The sequence below is a fragment of the Danio rerio genome, chromosome 18 (genome assembly GCF_052040795.2).
Source record: "Danio rerio strain M-AB ecotype USA chromosome 18, GRCz13ab, whole genome shotgun sequence".
Classification (NCBI taxonomy): Eukaryota; Metazoa; Chordata; class Actinopteri; order Cypriniformes; family Danionidae; genus Danio; species Danio rerio.
This window is the reverse complement of record NC_141038.1, coordinates 2,745,228-2,764,814: the sequence shown is the minus strand read 5'-3', so window position 1 is coordinate 2,764,814 and position 19,587 is coordinate 2,745,228. Positions and strand designations below refer to the sequence as shown.

Below are 19,587 nucleotides of genomic sequence, written 5' to 3'. Positions count from 1 at the left end.
AGTCCTATGATTATACGTGATACTACAGAGACGAATCTGTAGATCAGTTTGCTGGGCAGAAAAATTACACTCCTATGTCACGTTGTGGTGAGCCTTAAAATGGGAGGGATTTAAATCCTATTTTAACCTCAGGAAATTAAAAAAAAGACTTATTGTGTTTATATCACCCCAATATGACTGTGGGCACACTAAACTACACACAGTTATGTCCAAACAGCTTACTAAATATGATTTTTATCATAGGTGCCTTTTAAGGCAGCAATATTTTGTACAGTGCATACACCCAGAGTGTGAGATTAACCTAATTTCAATCATCTGTATGTCTGTACATTTACAACAATTGACAATAAAGCTGATCTTGACTTGGACTTCAGAATCCAGAATTCAGATCCAGTCAGAATCAAGCTTTTAATGCATTTTTTTTTATTCTGAAGACAATCACCTACTGCACCTTTAATACAGGCAGTGTAGAAAACAGTATTTGTTTGATACACATTTGCACCAAACCAAAAGATCCATACTAAACCCTTTTTACGAACCTTAAATGCTAAATTGCGCTAAATATCTGCATATCTGTTAGTTATTTTCTCGTGGTCTCCAATAATCCTGCTCTCGCGTCTCTGTGATGATCTGATGTTGTTTCTGGCGTCTTTCGTTGACTATGCCTCTTTGGGATTGTTTTGGTCAGGTGAAAATCGTGCATCTGCATCACTAATTGAAAATCTTTCCCCGTTCCTGTGTGTGAATCGTGCTTTATCACTCTGAATTAAGTCGAGTGTTGGTTTCGCTGTCGAGCCGATGGCTGTTTGAATGCGGCAAGTGCATAAATTTTAAGACGGTGAAAAGAAACGAGATGTCTGTCTTGAACGCTGTAAATTAAGGGACGTGGAAAAGGGTCAGACTGATTTATGAACTCTGTGTGTGTGTGTGTGTGTGTCAGAGAGAGAAAAGGATGAGAGTTGTGGGTGTGTGTGTGTGTGTGTGTGTGTGTGTGTGTGTGTGTGTGTGTGTGTGTGTGTGTGTGTTTTTGAATGTGATACAGAGGTCTCAGTCTTATGCAGTTATACTAGCAGTGTCTTCTGGCCAAGAAACACCCACTTAGACAGTTTGCATTTGTTTTTGCAGGCTGGTATAAACCTGTGCATCCTGATTCTAGAAAACTGCATGAATTATTATTATACATTGTAAAACAGCTATGTTACTTTAACAATCAAAGTCTCATGGCACTACACTCTTCACTTATTTGAGCTTTACCTGCTATATGCATAAGGTGTTTTTTTTTTGTATTTTTGTTTCCTAATTTTTACTCAAATTATTTGTATTGATTGCACATTTATTTTCTTCTTGCAGTGTTTTTGTTATTTGTACAATGCACTTATTTTAACTAATTATATATTACACATTTTATTAAGTTATACAAAATTTAACAATACATTTAGTCAATTTGGGATGACTAGAAAAGTTTGTGTGTGTGTGTGTGTGTGTGTGTGTGTGTGTGTGTGTGTGTGTGTGTGTGTGTGTGTGTGTGTGTAATCAATGGAATGAGGAAACAGTGTGTGTGTGTGGTGCATGCTGGGAGTTGTAGTTCGTACATGTGATGGATTTGTATTTTTATGTAATTTTTTTTGTTGCAAGGATTAGATCGCTGGTGATTGTGACACATGCAAAATTAAGTAATGATACTAATTCGTATACCACACCATCATCACAACCATACAACACAACCTACTACAAATGACCATTTCAAATAAATAAATAGCAAAAGTAAATAAATGTAGTTATTAAATAATACAAAAAAAATAAAAAAATTGAGTTACTCATCTTCTTCAAGATCAATCTTATCAATATAATTCAATGCCATGTTTTATAAAAGGTTTTAAAGATTCTCTTAATGAAAATCAATTTTTTCCCGCCTTTATCAACGCTTTTAAGTTCCTATTTTAGCCCTTTTTTAAGATTTAATATAAGCCTTTGGTTTCACCAGAATGTGCCTGTAGGGTTTCAGATCAAAACAGGCATCAGATTATATATTATACCTTTTTAAATCTGGAAAAATGGAGCTGTTAAGTCATTGTAGCTGTTTTTGTCGCCTGTGCCTTCAATGCAAATGAGCTAGTTCTCTCCGCCCACCATTTCCACGTGTGTGTCAGAGCCTCAGAGATCTCTGTAGCCTTTAAGTAGATAAGCAGCACAGTGACAGACAAGAATGAAGCAGATTTCATTCAGAAGCAGAACCCCATTCTTGAGGTGCAGATGATCACAGAGAGCGGAACAGATCTTTTAATCCCAGTTGCTTTGCGCACGTCCTGTCTTGTGGATATGATTATACGTGATACTACAGAGACGAATCTGTAGATCAGTTTGCTGGGCAGAAAAACCACACTCCTATGTCATGTTGTGGTGGGCCTTAAAATGGGAGGGATTTAAATCCTAATTTAACCTCAAGAAATTAAAAAAAAGACTTATGTGTTTATAGCACCCCAATATGACTGTGGGCACACTAAACTACACACAGTTATGTCCAAACAGCTTACTAAAGATGATTTTTATCATAGGTGCCTTTTAAGGCTGCAATATTTTGTACAGTGTATACACCCAGAGTGTGAGATTAACCTAATTTCAATCCTCTGTATGTCTGTACATTTGCCACAATTGACAATAAAGCTGATCTTGACTTGGACTTTGAAAAGATCCAGTCAGAATCAATAAATTTTTTGGGTGCATGATGCATCAGATGGTCAGTAAACATGTCTGTGGCCGCCTGGTGGTTTGTGTTGTGAATATGAAAACAGCTGTTCACTTAATACACACCAGAGTAAAAACATATTTCATACTTTCAGTCTTTTGATGTTGCCAATTAAAAATAATTGCTTGTTTGTTGTGGGAGCTGTTGGTAAACGCACAGCAGGAAGTCACAGAGTTTCTTCCTGAAGCACACATGATCAAACTTATAACTAGGCCTGTCACAATAATCAATATATTGACCTATCGCACAACACACAGACATGATCTCAATCATTTTTGGTGATCCAATATATATCGTCCATACATAAAAACTAATTCTAGCAACATTTTAGCTGACTGTGCGACATTTCTATCTTTATTGAAAGTGTCAGTGTCAGTATGGTTAAAAAAACACTGTAGTATTTACTACAAATTGCTGTAGTATAATCTCATGCAGTGTTTCCTCTAGGATTTTTTTTCCAGCTGTGGCGGCAGACTCTGTTGGCCATTTTACACAGGTCTACCACTACATTTGGCGTTATTTCATTGACAAATGTCATGGGCGCAGTATTAAGTCGAGATCGCATTCATGTAATAGCCTACGAGCATGTCAGTCTCTGCTTGAGCGCCGATTTCCTCTGTTCGTGCACAAAACTTCTTGCGCCCTCAACAATACGCTGCTCAAGTGCAGATTTTCTTGTGCGCCCTCAAATAAACGCGACTGAAGTGTGATTTAGTGTGTTTATGTGCCGAGTATGTCTCCAACATTTATTAGATTTGCTAGAAATGTTTATGAATGTCTCCGCTAGACTAGCGGAGCGGACCGCGGCATCAATGCGTCCTAAAGTAAAGCGAAACGGCTATAAACTCCAGCAAGATAAAGTCATTATATGCAGAGCCACAGACCTTCATCTATAAATAAAGTATAATTATGAAGACTGTGGTCATCATAACTGAAAGCTACGCCGTGGTTGCTGGCCTCACGCATCTCTCACCTGTCAGGTCAGTCAGTCAGTCAGCACGTCACCTTAAAGGGTTAAACAGAACGCACAGCACTACTACAGTCACAGAAAAGTTTTCGGTGTGATTTTAACCCGCAATTTAAAACACGACCGAATATTTTGATTTAGAAGCTGTAATGTAGCCGTGGGGGATGAATTTTGGTGTGGCGCCCCGCCACGGAAGAATGAATGTAGTGGAAACCATGCTCATGTGTATGTCTGACAAAGAGAATCTGGTAGCAGATATCGCAGCCTCTGTCACTCTTTTTTGTTAATTTTATTATTATTATTTATGCGTTTTCACATTCTAATTCCAATGCCTCATCATTAAACTGTTAAAATGACTAGAATTAAATTATATATTCTTAAGGATAAGAGAAGATGTGTTCTTTGGAAGAGTGCACTTGCACAGTGATGATATTATATTGTCATTCTGGCATTATATAATGAGTGGCATTAAAGGGCCTTAAATTGACACTAATATTGTTTATCGTTATATATTTTGGTGCAATATATCCTTCAACAAAATATAGATATGGCGGAAGGCCTACTAATGACGTGATAGCGTCATTTTTATTAGTTTCTCTGTGTTTGTTTTTTCAGGACGGAGGCTACGAGGAAAGGCTTTCTATAATGTTAATGGAAAAGTGTACTGTGAAGAAGACTTCCTGGTGAGTATGATCATTGCACTCAGCATCCATAAAAATCTAATCAAATAAATAATATATACTGCCGTCACAGTGGCTTAGTGGTTAGCACTGTGGCATCACAGCAAGAAGGTCGCTAGTTCAATTCCCGGCTGGGTCAGTTGGCATTTCTGTTTAAGTTTGCATGTTCTCCCCGTGTTGGCGTGGGTTTCAAACACATGCACTGTATTGGGTGAAGTGGGTAAACAAAATTTTCTGTAGTGTATGAGTGTGTGTGTGAATGAGAGTGTATGGGTGTTTCCCAGCACTGGGTTGCTGTTGGAAGGGCATCCTCTGTTTAAAACATATGCTGGATTAGTTAGCGGTTCATTCCGCTGTGGTGACCTCTGAAATAGAGACTTAGCAGAAGGAAAATGAATTTATTAGTATTAGTCAGGGACAATCAAGCCAGTATTTTGCTACTGCTATTACCATCCATTTTTGAGAATGCTCAGCATCTTATAATTAGAGTAATTCTGTCACAATTTAATGAATTGATCTATTAAAAAACATCAAGCCCATTTTTTTAAGACAGTTTTTTATGTGTTTTTGTTGAGTTTAATAATTGGTACAACAGCATATAGTAAAATATTATCTGAAACCAAGCAAAAATATACAAGTTAGTGCAGTTTATAAAATTTACATAGACAGTAAGATGAAGGTCTGTAGGAGCAAAATCATTTTCAATGTGATACATTGATGATTGAAAAATAAATGTAAACCTCAGTAATCTCAGTAAACCTCAGTGGCTTATGTTTAGTTAATGATTAATAGTAGATTAATAATTTAATAGATTTTATTCATGAACTTCACTGTAAAAAATATCTGTTCATTAACATTACGGTTTCTATATTTTGTGTTTACTGTTTAATTTTGGTTGTGAATTGCATTATGGGATGTTGATCTCTGCACTGTCCACTTTTGATGTTGAATGAAAATGAAAATTGATGAAAATTTAACTCCACTGTTTAGTGCTGTACACACCAGACGCGGAACGCGCGGATAAAACGCGTTATTTGTGCGTAAACAGACGTGTGAACATTTGTGTTTACTCGCTTCATTCGAGCGTCAAACCCTGCTTCATTCATACGTCAAATCCGCTTCATTCGCCCATCAAATTCACTTCAGAACAGACTCGGATTCGCGTGATGGGCAGGGCTTCTGTCTGCCCGGTGACTCTAGCTTTGTTGCTAAATGGATTTTATTGAGAAAATAACAGTGTTTAGGTGCTTTATGAAGGCTGAAAAACAGCTCGATACGTTTAGGGCCGTGTCTGAGTCTGCTAGATCCTTTCAGAGGTGCATCCAGCTCTGTGAGCTCATAAACTCCTCCAGAAACTTAACCTGGATGATGGAGGCTTTCAGTGGTGCTACTGACTGAACCGAGCCCAGTTTGATGAACTGTTGTCGGTGTCGACTGGAGGATTTCCCCCGGGACACCAACAACAGGCGTACGTCACAATCACGCCCCCACAAGAGTAAGCTCCTGATTGGTTAACTCGATGTGAATGTGCGATGAAGTTCAGATTTTTTAACTCAAGCGATTCGCGCGAAACGTGCGTTAAGCCGTGCATATCGCACCATTTGCGTCATTCGCGCGTATTGCGCCGCAGTCTATTCGCATTGAGTTAACATGTAAATCACTCTCGCTTGACGCTTCTTCCGTGTCTGGTGTGAACACAGCATAACTTTAGTTGACATTTTAGTAGTTTGAAATAAAATATTGTATAAGAAATAACAGTATATAGCGAGATCAGTCTGTAAAATAGCTGAAAATGTACTGCAGTTTATTATTAAGGTTTTTGTAGTGTAATATACAACACCAACATAGACAATATAGCACTGCAAACTATTGAAAATGTTCATAAAAGTCACTTTTTCAACGTTTTATGGTTAAAACTTGGTTAAAATAAAATATGGTTATTTTTTACAATGTACAGTTCATTAAAAAGTATGAGTGTAGCAAAGCAAATTGGCAGCAACATGTCATCTAGTAAGTCTGTTGATAATTTAGAGATCCCAATTGATCATCAAAGATGATACAGCAGGCATTATAGGGTTAATAATTACCTGTCAGGGATTGTCCTGCTTTTGTAGACCAGATCCTTCTATAGGGACAGGCTTACAGCTGCAGTGCCTACAATAATTCGTTTAATTTAATGTTTCCTAAGAGGGGGGTTGTATTGCAGGGTTGTATTGATTAGCCCTCATTAGTGGATTGATGGATGGATGAATGTCAAAGTCTCTTGGGAAAACAGATGCTGTAGCCCCGCCCACCTCCTCAGATCTTATTCTGCCTTAAGCCAATAAGGATGCAGGAGCCAAGATCCTGACTCAAATCTGTCGTACTGGATTTTTCTGATCTTGTTTTTACTGCTAGACATTACCATGAAACTCCAGACTGTGGTGTCTTGTATTTCAGCATTTTGCATCATCAGTAATAATATCACATATCAAAATGTATAGAGAGACTCAACAAATGGTAATAATAAACAAAGCGCTGTAATATTTCGAAAATCATGACCGCAATATATGTATCCATGTTTAATATCAGATGGCCAGAATGTGATTCATTTTTTATAAGTTGTTAAATTATTGGTGTTTGTGATGCAGCAAGTCCAGAGACTGTTGTGTACACCAGGATTTGATAAAAAATTCACTTTAATGTGTGTTTACATGACTAAAATATGGCAATAAACTAATATTTTCTCAATTCAAATGAGTAGCAGCTTGGACATGGAAACAGTATTTCATACGTCATGACTTAACAAGCAGATATCAATGTTTTGGTGCTTTGTTCATTTAATGGCATTTTTACAATTGCATATTTCAATTAAATTATCATTTTTAAAATTGTACTTTCAGATACTTATCTCTTACATTTGTTTATAAATTATGAGACCTCTTAAAATGTTTTTTGAGATTTACATTTTGTAGTGTATAAAATATTTTTAATCTTAAGTTTTGTTTTATTATGTAAATTGCTGGTGAAATTTATCGCAAATCAAATTTAAAATAAAAACATTGTCATTTACAATCCTATTTGGTAACACTTTATAATAACTACACACTCTAAATCATTTATTAAGCATTAGCAAATAGTGAATTCATTATCTGTGAAGCATTAAGTCTACATTAATAAGGGTTAGTAAGCAGTTTATAACTGCAGCTACAAATGCTCTTTTCTTACGAACATATTTTAAATGTGCTTAATAATTGTACTTCCATACTTAGGTAATGATTTCTTTTTCATTACTAAATTAAATATCGCATCATTTACAAACCATTTTTAGGGTAATTCAGAATGAGTTAGTAAATGATTAATAAACTATTGAAATCAACGTTTAAATGTCTTATTATTCAGTGTAGTTATTATAAAGTGTTACCTTATATTTTTATAATAAATATATGATAGGATTAGGGGTGCACCGATACCATTTTTTGGAACCGATCTGATCGCAATACCAAAAATCTGAGTATCGATCGATACAGACCCGATTCCGATACTGTTACGTTTTTTTTTTTTACAGTTTCTATAGTTCGGGTGCTCAAATAATATATCTTTTTTAGTTAAAATAACGGACCTATAAGCCTACTGTACATGATAGATGGCACAATCTAACTAAAAACATGATGCTTGCTATAAACTATAGGCTACATTATTTGAGCATTGGTTATGACATTGGTCTGATCTGTTGTGGTCCAGCTTGTTTCCGTTTTTAATATTAGGATTTTTCTTTAATATCTGTACAAGGCTACCACTATTGACCCTAATCGTTGGTAAAATAACCTGTCTTTTAGCAAAGCCTAATATTTTCCTGCAGGTTTGACGCAGACTAAACTAAACCGTCTGAGGCCAGTTTTACTTAATAAACATTCCTTCGCCTAAACTCGCCGCGAGTGAGACAGAGAAACTGAAAGCATGTCTGAAAAAAAAAAATTATATATATATATATATATATATATATATATATATATATATATATATATATATATATATATATATGTATGTATGTGGGAAAATGTTTATTTTTATTTAAATATTAGATGTAATTCAAAATTTATATAAATATACATGTAAATATTTTGGCTTTGTATTTTTTATATATACACAACATCTATACACAGTAACTACATACATATTACGTAAATATTTTGGATGTGGTTAACTTTTTTTGACAGCACTAAATACATTACAATACAATACAGTAAAATATTGGCCATAAGCCATTTCTTTTACCCCAACCTAAGGCTGCATGATATTGGCAAAAGCTGACATTGCAATATTTTGTTTAATCATAATAATTATTGCAATATAAATAAAATTTCACTAGATTATTTGTAATGTAAAATGACATTGTAATCATTGAACAAATAATGACAAAACTCTATATATTGACTAATATCTTTATTTTTGAATCTTTAAAATATAATAATAAACTGCGATGTGACTATTACAGATACACACATTAGGATATCAATGCTCAAACAATATATTGTTCAGCCCTACCCCAACCCACACTCCTGCTGACGTGAGTGACAGAGGAACCGGCCGTCGGGGTCCAGCAGATGGTCAGTCTGACGGGTCTGTGGGGGTTTCCTAGTATTGATCGGTCCCTCCCGACCCCACCTGCTGGCCCACAACATACACAAACAGCAGCACACACACTGCTGAATAGAGCGATGATGTCACCGCTGAGGAATGAGCCGCGTTCCTCAGCCGGACGCAAAGATCCACGTCGTTAAAATCAAGCCTTTGGTTCCTACAATAGATTGCCAGGATCTGCGGTGGCCTTTGCCTCTCATTTCCATAGAGTGTCTGTTTGAGGAGATCTTTACTCCTCCACACCCTCCACACCCCAGTAACCAAATCAAAACCCTGTCCCGGGACAGATGGCTCCCCTCAGGGGCGTTTCTGGATTTAAGAGCCCTGCAACCTGTCCTCCATTCAGGACCTGGAGTCTTTATTTAAGACCTGTGGGTCAAATAGTAGAACATGGTGCTAATGAATACTAAAGTTGTGGGTTTGATTCCCAGGGAAGGCACAGGGTTGATTAAAAATGTGTACTTTAAATGCTGTGTACAGATAAATGCACAATTATTCTCCATTCTGTGAAATTTGAATTATTTTTCAAATATTTTCCAATTCAAATATTTTCCAATCCATTCATTCATATTTTTTTTGTCGGCTTAGTCGCTTTATTAATTCCGGGTCGCCACCGCGGAATGAACCGCCAACTTATCCAGCACTTTTTTTTTTTTACGCAGCGGATGCCCTTCCAGCCGCAACCCATCTCTGGGAAACATCCACACACACTCTTTCACACACACACTTATACACTACGGACAGTTTTGCCTACCCAATTCACCTGTACCACGTGTCTTTGGACTGTGGGGGAAATCGGAGCACCCAGAGGAAACCCACGCGAATGCAGGGAGAACATGCAAACTCCACACTGAAACGCCAACTGAGCTGAGGCTCGAACCAGCAACCTTCTTGCTGTGAGGCGTCAGCACTACCTACTGCGCCACTGCGTCACCCATATTCCATTATATTTTATTATTATATGTTAGTTTGGCTAGAATAAAAGCATTACACTTTTATGGTATTATTAGTATTATTAGTATGATTATTACCAGACAACAAATCCAGATTTTTTTTTATGTTGTTTTACCACTAGACCTTAACAAGACAGTCCAGACTGTAAGTCAGTATTTAGCATTAAATATACACTACTGGTCAAAAGTTTGGGGTCAGTAGGATTGTTAAATGTTTTATAATAAGCTTATCCTCCTCACCAAGGCTGCATTTATTTCATCAAAAATACAGTAAAAATAGTAAAATTGTGAAATGTTATTGGACTATAAAATAACCGTTCAAAAGTAGTTTATAATTTAATTTAATCATTTATTCCAGTGATGAGTTTTCAGCTTCATTACTCCAGTCTTCAGAGTCTCATGATCCTTTAGAAATCACTTTAATATTATATATTATTAATATCATTATTATTCATTCATTGTCTTTTCAGCTTAGTCCCTTTATTAATCAGGGGTCACCACAGCGGAATGAACCACCAACTTATCCAGCATATGTTTTACGCAGCGGATGACCTTCCAGCTACAACCCATCGCTGGCAAACCCATACACTCTCATTCACTCACATACACTCTAGACAATTTAGATGATTCAATACACCTATACCACATGTGTTTGGACTTGTGGAGGAAACCCACACCAACACTGGGAGAACATGTAAACTCCATACTGAAAAGCCATCTGACCCAGCTGAGGCTCGAACCAGCGAACTTCTTGCTATGAGGCGACAGCTCTACCCACTTCGCCACCATGCCATCCATTAATATTATTATCATCATTATCAATGGTAATAGTTATATAACCAATAATGACTGAAGTAATAATTTCATTTAAAAATACATACAATAAGTCATAAATAAATATTTAATAAATAAATATTAAACAGCATAATTTTTTTACATTTAATAAATGCCGCCTTGATGAACAGAATAATTTTAAACAAATGATTAAACTAAGTTAATAAATAAAAAAAACTGACCTCAAACTTTTGACCAGTAGTATATACAGTTGAAGTCAGAATTATTAGCCCCCTTTCAAGTTTTTTTTCCTTTTTTAAATATTTCCCAAATGATGTTTAACAGAGCAAGGAAATTTACACAGTATGTCTGATAATATTTTTTCTTCTAGAGAAAGTCTTATTTGTTTTATTTCGGCTAGAATAAAAGCAGTTTTTAATTTTTTAAACACAATTTTAAGGTTAAAATTATTAGCCTCTTTAAGCTATTTTTTTTCTCGATAATCTACAGAACAAACCATCGTTATACAATATCTTGCCTTATTACCCTAACCTGCATAGTTAACCTAATTACCCTAGTTAAGCCTTTAAATGTCACTTTAAGCTGTATAGAAGTGTCTTGAAGAGTATGTAGTCTAATATTATTTACTGCCATCATGGCAAAGACAAAATAAATCAGTTATTAGAAATGAGTTAATAAAACTATTATGATTAGAAACACGTTGAAAAAAATCTTAAAAGGGGGAAAAAATAAAGAGGGGGCTAATAATTCTGACTTCAACTGTGTATAGAAACCGCTTTTGTAATTTTTTTTGTAATTCTTATTTTTATCTTAATATTTTATACTACAGGTGAAATTTATTGCAAATGTAATGCCAAGGTTGTGGATTTGGTCCTTAGTGAAAGTAAGAATTGATAAAATGTGTATTTTCAATGCAGTGTACAGTTGAGGGCAAAACTAATCTCCATTTTGTGAAATAATTTATTATTATTTTTTCATATAGTGATGTTTAACAGCTAGGAGATTTTTACAGTATTTTCTATTGTATATATATTTATTTTATTCTACAGAAAGTCTTATTTCTTTTAGTTAGGCTGGAATAAAAGGCCAATTTTAAATTGGCCAAAATTAAGGCTAATATTAATATCCCCTTAAATAATTATATATATATATATATATATATATATATATATATATATATATATATATATATATATATATATATATATATATATATATGATCTTATTGACCTCCAAATAAACCACTGTTATACAGTGGCTTGCCTCATCGCCCTAACTAACCTAGTTAAGCCTTTAAATGTGTACTCAAAAATACTAGTATCTTCCAAAATATCTAGTAAAATATTATATGCGGTCATCATATAGTAGTAAAACTATTATGTTTTAAAATGTGTTGAAAAATATCCCTCTGTTAAACACTTGGGGAATATTTGAGAAGAAATACAAATGTAGTAATACTAATAACTGTGCCTTCAACTATAAGTGAATTGGTCCATCATTGACCAGAGGAGTTCTGAAAACCTCAGGAAAATGTTTGGAGCTCTGATGTCTCACAATTGAGACATTTGTTTGATGCTAAATTTAACAGCAGTACTCAGTCACTCAATTCTGATGATCTTTTGAGGAATTGTGCTGATGGTCATCTGGGACTCTGGGCTGATGTTTAATGAAAGGCTCAGAAAGAGCGCACCGGCGCCCCCTTGAGACCTGTTCAAATAGATTAATGGTGCTGCTTTGGGGAGTTGTGGGAATTACATAATTTTTGTGTTTGAGTGGTTGTGAAGTGGTGTGACATGCTATTATATTATATTATATTATATTATATTATATTATATTATATTATATTATATTATATTATATCATGTTATATTATATTATATTATATTATTAAATTATTATGTTATATTATATTATTATATTATATTATAATGTCATGTATTGTTATATTGTCATATTATATTATGTCATGTCATGTTATATTATGTCGTATTATATTATATTATATTATGTCATGTCATATTATATTATGTTATATTATATTATTATTATATTATATTATTATTATGTTATATTATATTATTATATTATGTCATGTCATATTATATTATGTTATAACTTATGTTATATTATATTATATTATATTATTAAATTATTATGTTATATTATATTATAATATTATATTATCATGTCATGTATTGTTATATTGTCATATTATTATGTCATGTTATATTATGTCGTATTATATTATATTATGTCATGTCATGTTATATTATGTCATATTATATTATGTTATATTATATTATTATTATATTATATTATTATTATGTTATATTATTGTCAGGGTTGGTGAGGGGAAAAAGGAGCGAGGACTCAGGTGCAGCAATAATGGGTTTTTTATTAATTATAAAATGAAAACAAAAAGGCAAAACAAACAACCCCGAGGGGGAAAAACTAATAAAACAAATAAATGAACAAACAAACAAACTTGACTGGCTGGACAAGACAGGGCTAGACACAACAGGACAGGAAACTTTCGACGACGAACTGGCAAAGGACTGAAAACATGAGGGGGATTATAAAGCAAAAAGTAAATTGACACAGGTGAACATGACAAACTAATAATGAGTAAACAAGGAGGGTGGGACTAGACAATAGACGGGAGAGCGCATGACACAGAGAGACAATACAAGCCATGCGCTCACATAACACAACACTAAAGCACACGACAAAAGCACGTGACCACAATGTAAACACCGAGCCACGTGCTTTGACAAAAGACGCAAGACACGAGCACACGATGAATGAAAACTCACCGTGCGCTCACACACGCAGCGTGCATGCTTCATCCCAGCGCCGACCAAAACCGAAACCAACAAGACTGAGACGCTGGGAATGAAACACCACGCTGCTGACAGACGAAAACACAAACACTAGTACACGAGCGCGCGCGTCTGACGGACGCAGTGCGTGCGCGGCCACATCAAGCGGCATCGCGCACACTCTGCATACACCCTTGACGGCGCGCGCGCACACAGAGACAGAAACAGGACCGGACATGGGTAGTGTCAGAGCTCTGCTACCAAAACAAGAATTTACAAAGACCAGAGTGGCAGAACCCTGACAATTATTATATTATGTCATGTCATATTATAGTATGTTATAACTTATGTTATATTATATTATATTATATTATATTATATCATGTTATATTATATTATATTATATCATGTTATATTATATTTTATTATATTATATTATTAAATTATATTATATTATGTTAATAATATAATATAATTTAATAATATAATTATGTTTAATTATATTAAATTATATTATGTCGTATTATATTATATTATATTATGTCATGTCATGTTATATTATGTCAAATTATATTATGTTATATTATATTATTATTATGTTATATTATATTATTATATTATGTCATGTCATATTATATTATGTTATAACTTATGTTATATTATATTATGTTATATTATATTATATTATATTATGTCATGTCATGTTATATTATGTCATATTATGTTATGTTATATTATGTTATATCATATCATATTATAGGAATTTCTGTGTGTAGTTTGCATGTTCTCCTCGTGTTGGCGTGGATTTCCTGTGGGTGCTCCAATTTTCCCCACAGTCCAAACACTTGCACTGTTGGTGAATTAATTAACTAAATTGGCTGTAGTGTATGAGTGTGAATGAAAGTAAATGGGTGTTTTCCCAGTGTTGGGGTGCTGGGCATCTGCTGTGTAAAACATATTCTGGATAAGTTGGCGGTTCATTCTGCTGTGGCGAATCCTGATTAATAAAGGGACCGAGCTGAAAAGAAAATGAATGAATATTTTATTTTATTTTATCATTTTATATTTTTATTAGAATTGTATAATGTTGCCAGTCGTGTATGAGTTCTGGAAGGGCATCCGCTGCATAAAACAGAGTAGTTGGTGATTCATTCCGCTGTGGCGACCCCTGAATGAATGAATGAATGTTTTAAAAGGTCGTAAACATAAGTATTTTTCAAACTGCAGGGCTTTAAAAATGACCAACAGAAAGTGGACTGTATTTCATACAGAAAGGATAATAAATGAATGCACTTAATAAACATAAGAGACTTCATTTTTACATTTTGGAATTTTTTTGGACATAGTTTATGTTGTAAATAAGTGTGTGTTGTCAAATATGTTCATATGTTCTATAGACGATTTCAATGTGGTGATGTCACAGGCCCAAGAACATTACCTGCTTGTGATCAAACTATTTCATAACTGTAACAATAGGCGATTCTATCATAACTTAATGTTAAAACAGCTTTCATAACATTATTTATCATTATTTATCATTATTTATCAATATAAATCCACTCTTTTTGGATTCTCGGAAGCTATAAAAATGAAAAATGTACAACAGGAAATACATTTGGACTACTGTTTTTGTTTACATGCCTCAAAAAGGTCTATATCTGTGTTGTGTAGTACTCCGGCTTCCAGCAGACGGCTGAGAAATGCTTTGTGTGTGGACACCTCATCATGGAGATGGTAAGAAAGAGGCTTTTACTGTTATTATTGTGCTTGTTGTTCAAAGGCTCTCTGATGAACTGAACTCGTGTAATTTAGTTTTACTGGTTCAAATCAGACTGGAAGGCAGAATGGATGATGAAAGCAGCTTGATCTGTTTGAGCATCCCTCTGCTCGTGCTTCAGTCATTTATAGTGTCTATTTATAGATGTTGAAATGATGTTGTTGTGTCTCTTTAGTGCAGCGTCAGCCCACCACCATCTCACCTGCGTGTGTGTCTGTGCATGTGTGTGTGTGCCTGTGTGTGTGTGCATGAATTTTTGCTTCTATATGTGTGTGCATTCACCTGTGTGTGTGTGTGTGTGTGTTGTAGATCCTGCAGGCTCTGGGCAGGTCGTATCACCCTGGTTGTTTCCGCTGTGTGATCTGCAAGGAGGGTCTGGACGGAGTTCCTTTCACTGTGGACGTGGAGAACAACATCTACTGTGTGAAAGACTACCACACGTGAGGGACTTCTTCATTGTGATACTTTTTATTTGTATATGACCGAACCATAACTCCTAAATGATGCTCCTATTTGAACTTTTAAGGCTTTAATTAAATAAAAATAAAACATTCAAAATATTTTTTTATTAAATTAAAATTATTTTAATATTTAATATTTAGCAGTAAAATATAGCAGTGTGGAAAATTTGCAGGTATTTTATTGCTATTCAAAAGAAGGTAATGATTCGCACTCAATTGCTTAATACTGTTTTTATTTTTTACTTTTTCTTACATTTTACGGGTGATAACAGACAAACAGACGTTTCGGCACAAAGCCTTCCTCAGTGTGTGACACATTCTCCAACTCCACCCTTTTATTCCATAGTCAATCACAGTGTGCAATTAGTTACACTGTCACTCTCATTTCATTATCAATTAATCACACAATAACTTATAATCTTCACAGCAATGACAATAAACATTCTTCCCATTTCCGACCTCACTCCACAGAGATAAAGTGCATCAACCACCATCACTTATCAGGTGTACATCAATACAAAAAATTCTAACAGTTGACATTAAAAGTTTTCTACATTTAACAATTACTCAAAGATTAGGGTGGAGTTGGAGAATGTGTCACACACTGAGGAAGGCTTTGTGCCGAAACGTCTGTTTGTCTGTTATCACCCGTAAAATGTAAGAAAAAGTAAAAAAATAAATAAAAAATAAAATAAAAACAGTATTAAGCAATTGAGTGCGAATCATTACCTTCTTTTGAATAATAGTAACGATCAGATTAACGCACCTAACCAAAGAAGTAACTAAAAAAAACGCAAGCGCGCAGGACTAACTTCAGTAACTCTGCACAGGTATTTTATTGCAAAACAAAACGTGGCCGACTTAAAATTGACGGCAAACTAAGCAAAACATCACCTTCATTTTTTTCGTCATGCTGTACCCATTTAAATGTTTCCACAAAGTTAGAAACAGACGTTTTCCTTTAGCCTCATAATTCGATGTCGTGGTCATGTTGCCTTCTATTAAAATTTAGTGACAAGGCAGCACTGCCCCGATCGGGCAAGTAACGATTCTGTCTACTGTCCCGAGCATCTCTCATGCTGGCCCCGGGCCATCAGGCAGTCCTTATTGTTGAGCCCTGTATTATGTTTAGAAATGTGTTGAAAAAAATCTGCTCTCCGTTAAACTGAAATTAGAGAAAAAAATAAACAGGGGGCTAATAATTCTGACTTCAACTGTATATAATTATGTATGCAAATAAAATCTTTTTGTTCACAGGGTTTTTGCTCCTAAATGTGCCTCGTGTAATCAGCCCATCCTGCCAGCACAGGTACGAGCATTTCTAAATAAATTAATTTATATATGTAAAAAATGTAAATTAATTCATTTTCCTGGCCGAGGTTAACCAGAGCTGTGTGTGTGTGCCGTTAGGGTTCAGAGGAGACCATACGGGTGGTGTCCATGGATAAAGATTACCATGTAGATTGCTATCACTGTGAGGTAAGAAACATTTCATCCTATTACACTCAACTACTGGCTAAAGGTTGCAGGTTTAATCTAACTTACAGGCACTGTGTGTACAATATAATATATATAATATAATGGGTAATATATATTGGTGCATTTGAACAAAACAGATTTATTAAACAGAAATATTTATTAAAATAATATTTTAGTCACAAAACATTTCTAGAAATGGAAAGATAATACAATTAAATTCATGCTAATATTGCAAAAACAAATAACAAGCTACAACATTGAAACAAAATTGTATATATTTTTTGTTTCTCTTGATTTTTCCCTAACATTTCCCAGTACTGGGTTGCAGCTGGAAGGGCATCTGCTGCGTAAAACATATGCTGGAATAGTTGGTGGTTCATTCCGCTGTGGTGACCCCTGATTAACAAAGGAACTAAGCCGAAAAGAAAATATATAACTGAATTTTACCCTAACATATAAAATTGGGCTACTCATTTTTGAACCATTATTGTAAATTATTTTGTCAGATTAGCTCCAGATTTGGCTTCAGTACTGACTAAACTAATGTATATGCACAAATATAATATTGTAAAGCTTCCTATAGAAAATATATATTTAAATGAGAGATTTGTGAGGGGTGTACTCATATATGCTGAGCACTGTATTTGCTGGCTTGTTAAATGTTCAAATCCAGAGAAATGATCGGTTTTAATTAGTGAGACAGAGTGTGTTCATTTCTGGTTTGGTTTTATAGAAAACTACGGTGGCTTAGAGTTTAACACACTGCAATTTTAAAAAACACATGCAATTACAAAAAACACCAGCTTATTATATGTGCAGTATACGTGTTGCAAATCCTCACAACGCAAAAACAAGTTAAGAAGACGCACTGCATGTTGAGCTTGGCTTAAGATTTGTATCGTATTATTAATTCACTGTAAAATAAGAAGTAATGAAATTATATAAAGTGCATCATTAATATTATTCTTTAACTTATATTTTCTTTTTTCATTAAAATGTGACTTTCAATTCACAATTTCTTCAATGCTTTTTTTTTTGTATAAAATTGCCTTGTAACAGGGTTGAATGAGCTTCCATAATTGCATATCATGTTAATTCGTTCCCTTCCTTTGGCTGTGGATTTTCCCAAATGGGTTGTGCATTAAATGATTTATTTACAGTACACATCCTGCCAGGGGGGAGATGATTAGCTGTATGCTGAGATGTCTTTTTATAAAGTCTGCATTTCTGTCAATGGGCTGTATGCACACAGCTAGTGTTTTTCAGCCAGTCATAAACTTCCTGGCCATTGTGTCTATTTTCAATTTCATAATGTCCCTTTTACAGCATTAATGATGTAGATTAATTAAAATATAAATATTTAAATAGACCTAAACATTCATTAGGTGTTCGAGTGTAAAAATCGAGATGAACGACCGTGTAAACACAAGTGCCATAAGGAGACACATAAAAATGCCATTGAAAATAATGTGGTAAAATAAATTTACATATTTTAAAGACAGAACAATGTAAGGCAAGGAAAGTGTATTTCTATAGCACATTTCATTCACAGTGGCAATCCAAAGTGCTTTACATAAACAGGAATAAAAGAGACAAATATAAATAAAAACAAAGAATAGAAATAATTAAAAATGGATAAAAATGTGTTAAACAGATTGTAAAGGAATGAAAAAGAAAAGACAGACACAATAGTGCAATCTGCTGGACGCAGCACAGTGCTCATTCAGTAAAGGCACAGCTAAACTGATGTGTTTTCACTTTTAAGTCTTGATTTGAGTGCCTGATGTTGGAGCACATCTGATCATTTCTGGAAGCTGATTTCAGCAGTAGGGGGCGCTGTTAGTAGCTGAAGGCTGATTCACCCTGCTTTGACTGATCTCTTGGAGTTTCTTATTTATTTGATCCTAATAATCTGAGTGATCTGTTAGGTTTGTATCCAGTCAGCAGTATTGAGGTCCTAGGCCATTTAGTGATTCATAGACGAGTAATAATCCTTTAAACTCTACTCTGAATGTAACTGAGAGCCGGTGTAGAGACCTGAGGACAGGTGTGATGTGCTCTGATTTGCTGGTTCTGGTCAGAATCCTGGCCGCAGCATTCTGGATGAGCTGTAACTGTCTGACTGTCTTTTTGGGAAGGCCAGTGAGGAGTCCATTACAGTAATCCACCCTGCTGCTGATAAAAGCATGAACAAGTTTCTCTAAGGCCCCGTTTACACTAATGCGTTTTAGTTTTAAGTTTTGCTACGGTTACGCCATCCGTCCACACTACGCCGGAGTTTTCGAGC

The 19,587-nt window shown here is 34.8% G+C and overlaps 1 protein-coding gene across 2 annotated transcripts in view; it reads left to right on the top strand.

Moving 5' to 3' along the window:
* Positions 1 to 19,587, top strand: part of wtip (WT1 interacting protein) — a 73,567-nt gene that overhangs the window by 46,731 nt on the left and 7,249 nt on the right. For both annotated transcript variants that reach the window (XM_087292351.1, NM_001123278.3), the window contains 5 exon segments: positions 4,329 to 4,396; positions 15,255 to 15,317; positions 15,670 to 15,800; positions 17,079 to 17,130; positions 17,232 to 17,300. In XM_087292351.1, the coding sequence (XP_087148477.1) occupies positions 4,329 to 4,396; positions 15,255 to 15,317; positions 15,670 to 15,800; positions 17,079 to 17,130; positions 17,232 to 17,300 (383 nt within the window).